The 6,426-nt window shown below is 42.3% G+C and overlaps 1 protein-coding gene and 1 long non-coding RNA gene across 2 annotated transcripts in view; one reads left to right on the top strand and one right to left on the bottom strand.

Moving 5' to 3' along the window:
- Positions 1–62: 62 nt before the first annotated feature.
- Positions 63–4,333, bottom strand: LOC141092742 (uncharacterized). Its single transcript, XR_012232885.1, has 4 exons — positions 4,225–4,333; positions 3,211–3,390; positions 1,667–1,726; positions 63–1,268 (listed from the first exon to the last, which is right to left on the bottom strand). It is a non-coding gene; the product is annotated as an uncharacterized lncRNA (long non-coding RNA).
- A 1,345-nt stretch (positions 4,334–5,678) lies between these two features.
- LOC141092484 (probable cation-transporting ATPase 13A4) overlaps positions 5,679–6,426 on the top strand; it is a 374,510-nt gene continuing 373,762 nt past the window's right edge. Inside the window, exon 1 of the mRNA XM_073578655.1 lies at positions 5,679–5,828. Coding sequence (XP_073434756.1) covers positions 5,766–5,828 — 63 coding nt within the window. The 5' untranslated portion in view covers positions 5,679–5,765. The remainder of the gene's footprint in view (positions 5,829–6,426) is intronic.

The following is a 6,426-nucleotide window of genomic DNA, read 5'->3' as shown; positions in this document are numbered from 1 at the left end:
ATTAGCAATGTCAGTATGTATGTTCAAGCTAATCGTCATGTGTCACAATAACATTCCAAACCACACGCAATGTTTCAGGGTGGTCTTTATTTTTGCAGACACATTCTTTCTTGCTGGCAAAACATACTTTCCTACAAGTAAGCATTAGCCTAACCCAAGACATAAATTAACCAAAATGATGTATTAGTTATTTGGTATAGTTAACCATAAGACTTCGAGAAGGCCAGGTATCTGTTACTAACATAAAATTTAAGGCCGCAACCAACATCAAGGGTCCTCATTGTGTTGTGAGTCCATAACAAAATTATTAGCCAAATGGCACAAAAATTTCATAAAGACACTTTGAAAATTAAGACATATGTAAATCTAACATTAGTTGTTCATCTCAGTTTGCCATGGCACACTACCCTCTGGTGTTAAAAAATAATCAGCAAAAAGATTCCTGACTTGAAGGCCAGACTGAGCAACTTTGGTAGCACGCTGACCTTCCTCTGGTAATGTCACATTTACCACTCTCTCCTCATCCAGATCATCCAAGGATGGTTCATGTTTTCTTGAAAAATTATGCAAAATCACTGCTGCCTTTATGACTGGCTGGACATTGTCTGGATGCATCTGGATTTGTGTTTCAAAGATACGCCATTTACTAGTAAAGATCCCAAAAGCACACTCAACCAATCGATGTGCTCTCATGAGTCGCATGTTAAAAATGCGCCTACGGGTGTCCAAACGTCGATGTGGAAATGGGCGAAGAAGATGCCTGGACAGTGCAAAACCCTCATCAGCAACCATAATAAATGGTGCAGGTGGGGATGAGGCTCCAGGAAGCACACATGGTTGGGGGAATATTAAAATTTTGCTCAGCAAGTCGCCTAGCTAATCTGGAATATCGAAAGATGCGAGCATCAGAGGCGCTCCCATATGGCCCAATGTCAGCAATTACAAAGCAGTAGTTGTTGTCTGCTACTGCCAGCAGCACTACGGAAAAATATTTTTTATAATTAAAGTAACGAGACCCTGATTTTGGGGGCTTCTTCACACGAATGTGTTTACCATCAAGGGCACCTATGCAATTAGGGAACTCTGTGGCTTCCATGAACCCCTGGCCAATCCTCACCCAGTCTTGTGTGGTTGGTTGAGGCATGAATCGGCTCTTCAGCTTGTCCCATATGAGATCACAGGTTGAGCGCACAATCCCGGATATGGTTGATGTTCCATGGAGGAACTCAAAATGGAGGGAAGAAAATGAATTGTCAGTAGCCAGGAATCTGTTCACAAAACAATAGTTTAGGTGTCTAACAATACTAAAAAGGTACAGAATATGATGGAAAGGAAAATACTAACATAGTGAAGCTCAGACAGCACATATAATTATAACAGATATGCTGAATAAAATCTAAAGAACAACCATGAAGGAAGCACATAGGTGTAAGTTAGAATAGCCAGGTCTGAAATTTGGCATGATACTAGTTTGGTTGCGGGTAATAGGATTAGGTTAATTGTAATACGTCATAGACAAATTGTTCTTTGGCCTGTAATTGTAGGAGAATGTTAAGCAAGACATGTATGGCTGTTTAAATAATGTTTAGTGCGTAACCTAGGGAAATCAAACATTACACAATATAATGTGAAAGCTTGAGTCAAATGTGTGATTTACAAAAGTTACCTCAAGGTTACCAGCAAACGCTCCTCCGGAGAAATGCTTAGTCACATGCAGGTGTCTTGTCTGAGAAGGTAAGGACGCAAAAACTTCAGAATTGTGTCAAATCCAGAAATGGATAGGTGACAAAGCCACAAACTTCAATGGGTATTGGCGAAGTTCAAAATACAACTTGGTAAAATGACCATGTGCCCCACGGAGTAATAGTATAGGGTGAACCCATAGTCTTTTTTTTCCCCCGTGGTTCCTGACCAAGCATATGTTGGGGAACCCCAAAGCGACATGACACAAGCCATGCCAACCACAACAACACCTCATTTGAAATAGACATTTGTGAGGCCTAAGGAATAATAACACATAACCCTAAGCTAATGTCATTGTATTAACCCTTTTGCCAATTTTTGAAACACTCATCACTAATGGCTCACACCTTTCCCATTTTAAAGCATTAAATTGATGCTTTAACCCTTCATTTGGACATAGAAACCTTAGGTTTGGATACGTATTCACACAGACAGTACACGGATGGAAAACACGTACACACGGATCGCAAGCGGATGACACACGGATGGTATACGTGTCCACACAGACACGGATTGCTCCAGGACCGTGTTTACCGGTACCGGAAATATCTGGATTTGTGATACCGCCCTTACCCATAGCCTCCTCCTGCTGGAATGGTGCCAGCCCCAAGGCACATTTCAGAAAAACCTTCATCACCCCCTGATCATTAAGAAAATATTCATCAACCATTTTGCATTGTTTGCCTTCTACAGCCTCTGTGTTGCCCTATTTCTGGCTGCAGAATGAGTTAACTGAGACTCTGTCAATGAGCTTGTTCTGGCAGCTAGGAGGAATAGCTTGTAACTCTTTTCTGTTTTTCAGAATTCAGTTTGGCCTAATTCAATGTTTAGTGAAAAACTGAGAGAAGCAGGAAGAGAAGCTTGTTGTCACGTAACAGCATAAGCATGAAAATTGCATATGAGTGAAGAGGCCGTGTGATGAATCCTGACAGTGAGGATATTACACACTGTTATGATTGGCTGCGGGGTTTCATTTTTATAATGAATCGATGTGTCCAGGTTTGAGATGAAAATCTGAAGTCATTATAGGTGGCTACAGGCTTCTGAATTCTCACGGTGCATGCACTGCACACTTTTAGGATTCTCCCTTGCATAAGTATGTGATATGAATGAATTGAATACTTCTGGCCACATTCCAACTAGACTGCCCGGCCTTGCTCAATTCATTCTCATTGAGTGAGGCCACGCATGTCAAATCACTGGCACCAGAGAATCCTGACAGTGTGCAGTGTGCACTCTGAGAATTCAGAAGTCTGCATTCACATAGAATGACTGCAGATTCATCACAGACCTGGACAACCCCTTTAATCCTCCTAGCATAAATAGAAATACGAGAATTACCGTATTTTTCGGACTATAAGACACACCAGACCATAAGACGCACCCCAATTTTCAGAAGGAAAATAGGGAAAAAAAAATAATAATGTGTCAAATGGGGGTCCGTCTTACAGTCCGAATTCAGCTTACCTGGGAAGGGATCCGGCACAGGTGGAGGAGTAGTCACAGGGGGCATTCAGTGGTCCAGGCTCATGCGGTGGCTGCTCTGTGCTGGGGCAGGTGGGCTGTGCTGGGGCAGGTGTGCTGGGGCAGCTGTGCTGGATCTGGGGCAGCTGTGCGAGAATTGGAGGGATCCAATGGCTGGATATCCTTAAAGACAAAAATGTCCAGGAAGGATGGGAAATCTTGAAAAATGAAATTCTCAAAGCACAGTTGTTAACAATTCCGAAAAGAGGGAAGAATAGGAAGCATTTAAGGAAACCAGGATGGATGAACACAGAACTTAAGCACATGCTAAAAAGGAAGAAAAAAATGTTTATAAAATGGAAAGAGGGAGGCATATCTGAAGAAGAATATAATGCTGTCTGCAGAACCTGCAGGGCACAAATCAGAATAGCTAAAGCTGAAAATGAATTGAGGCTTGCAAGAGATGTCAAAAGCAATATTAAAGGATTTTGGGGATATGTCAAAAGTAAAAGAAAAGTCAAAGATGCTATAGGATTTTTACAGGATGAAAATGATGAAATGGTAAGACAGGATGTTGAGAAGGCTGAACTTTTAAATTCCTATTTTGCACCTGTTTTCTCTCAGAAAGGAAATGTAACATCAACGGGACGAGATCTGAACCCGTGCATGCGCCGTCCCTGGACCGGCGTCCATCTTTCCGGTGTCCGTGTTCCCAGAGGCTACCGCAACATGGCAGTGGCCAGCAAGGGATGTGTGGGGGCCTCCGGGCTGCAAGGAAATGCCGGTGGAGCTGCCGCCCCTGCTCCAAAGCACAGCCCGCCGCCACCCCTGCACCGCAGAGCCCCGCCCGCTGCCACCACCGCACTGCAGAGCCTAGCCCGCTGCCACCACCGCACCGCAGGTTAGTATATTGCGACCATAAGACTCACCCCCCACTTTCCCCCAAAATTTTTGGGGAAAAAAGTGCGTCGTATGGTCGGAAAATAGCATCACAAAATTTTTTAGACATCTAGGTACCTTATAGATGACGTTGTCTCTGGAGTCGCTCTTTCTTTTCTTCTTCATCTTGACCAGACTCCATAAGTTTTCTCATCCACAACCATCTTTGCAGACTTCCATCTTCTCTGGTCTTGTGCAGCACATCCCCAAAAGACGCCCTTAAAGATAGCAGTGTCATTATAATGCTCCCAAATAAAAATATCTGCCCTATGCTGAGCCCCTGAATAATTAATTGCCCCTCACTATTCCCTGCACAAAATATGACCTCACACTGTCCCTCTTATGGTACATGCTGTCCATACTGCTCCCTCCTTTCTATACTGGGTCCTCTCTTCACACTGTTTCTTCTCTAAACTGCATCCCCTCATCACCCCCCCTTGGTATACTGTCATCTTCTGGCTGTGCTCTTACACTGTCCCCTATGCTAACCCCCCACACTACTTAGTCTCTATTCTGTGCCCACTCACACCTTTTCCCCATACTGTCTCCTCACATGTTTTCCCCTCATTAATTTTTCCTCTCGCACAAACACAGTAAATACTCAAACACACAGTAAATGCCCCACATACACAGCAATTACCCTTCCACACACAAAGCACACCACCCCCTAGTAAATACCCCCCCACACTCTCTTTGGTGTCTTCAGCTCTACTAACGTGTAGCACTTACCACCGATCTGCACCTCTGTAGTGCCGGCGAGTGACTGCACCCCCTCCTGCCAGCTGCGCCCGGGGCACATGCCCTGGCTGCTCCCCCCTAAAATTGCCTCTGCAGACTACATCAAAGTTGAAAGTTCAGGGGCACCAAAGAGCTTGCAATAGCCAAACGGTGAAAATTGTTTAATGAGCCGCAATCGGAAATATAATTTTTTTTTTATACTCAGGTACATGCATTTAAGTTAAAAAACAAACATTGTCCCCAAAAGTGGGCAGCTTTTGAAGGGGAAATAATTTTAATTACATCTAATCACATCAGGTTCCGATCAACCCATAAATGTGGGCTTTACCAAGAGAGGTTATATTTGCCCATACATTCAGAGATTAGCCATAGGTAAGTGTTCACACTGGGCAGGGCAGTTAGGTCAGGGACCCATCCAATTCATGAGACTACCTTGACGATGGTGGATGGGCTAACATTATTTGGCCAAATTTTGTGCTAAGCATCTCATGTGTATTTTTCTTAAATTTCAAAAGCCATTTTGCTATTCACACTTCATGTATTTCACATTGACATGTTTTAACACAAGTGAGTGAAACCATTTTCGTATATTGATATGCAAGTTGTTTTTTAGTATGCACCTGTTCAGACTAGATCTCGTTGGTTGTTTCCGTCAGTTTTTCTGATAATTAAGGGGAAATAATGCAGCTTTTGCAATACAAATGTAATATACGATAATCCTTATTCAAATGAAGGTTATGCAAGTATGACTTTCAGAAACACCCGAGTATTCTGAATCATTCCTTGAAAAGGAGTGTGATCAGAACATCTCTGTGCCTGCACTCTGATCACTGTGCAGAGGACATTACACCTGCGGATCTGGTGAAACTTGTCCCAAGACCATGGGGCTATGCAGTCAGGAAGACTCCCGAGCACTGCTCAATAAAGGACAGGACAATGAGATGGTAATCCCTCTGCCAATACTTTCTTATGTGTTTGGTAGTTACTGTATTATTTAATGCATTCTTAGTTCTAGTTTGTAAACTTGCATTATGACATTATATTTTTATATATTCAGTTCTATGAAAGCTGCATTTAGAAAATATCTCTGGTGCATAGTGCAGGGGATGCATCATTGGCTTAAGATATTTAGCTTATTGATGGGGAAATGAATATTTTAATTGATGAAGTGACTAGCAGCTCATTCTATAGTTTAATGTCAGGGTTTTATAGACTTATGGGTCCCATTGAGGGCATTTGTAGTAGCTTTGTGCATGTTTTACAATGCTAGTAGCAGAAGTGACATCAAGTTATTTTTCTAAAGGTAAATCTATATATATATTTTCTGCCAAAAACTGGAACAAATCCCATTACATGACAATAGTCTGTCCTGATTAATTGGTGATGAATATACAATTTTAAGACTAATGATAAATTTATGAAATTGCCAGCAGTGTTCCTTTTGATAAATACAACAAAAAGTAAATTTAAATGTAATTATTAAAGGCAATCTGTCACCCCATTTTAGCCCTATGAGCTTCTGCCATCGCCATCAGGGGCTTA

This window comes from Dendrobates tinctorius, unplaced genomic scaffold, assembly GCF_039654945.1.
Source record: "Dendrobates tinctorius isolate UK_male_01 unplaced genomic scaffold, ASM3965494v1 ptg000060l, whole genome shotgun sequence".
Classification (NCBI taxonomy): Eukaryota; Metazoa; Chordata; class Amphibia; order Anura; family Dendrobatidae; genus Dendrobates; species Dendrobates tinctorius.
This window is presented reverse-complemented; position numbering and strand designations above follow the sequence as displayed.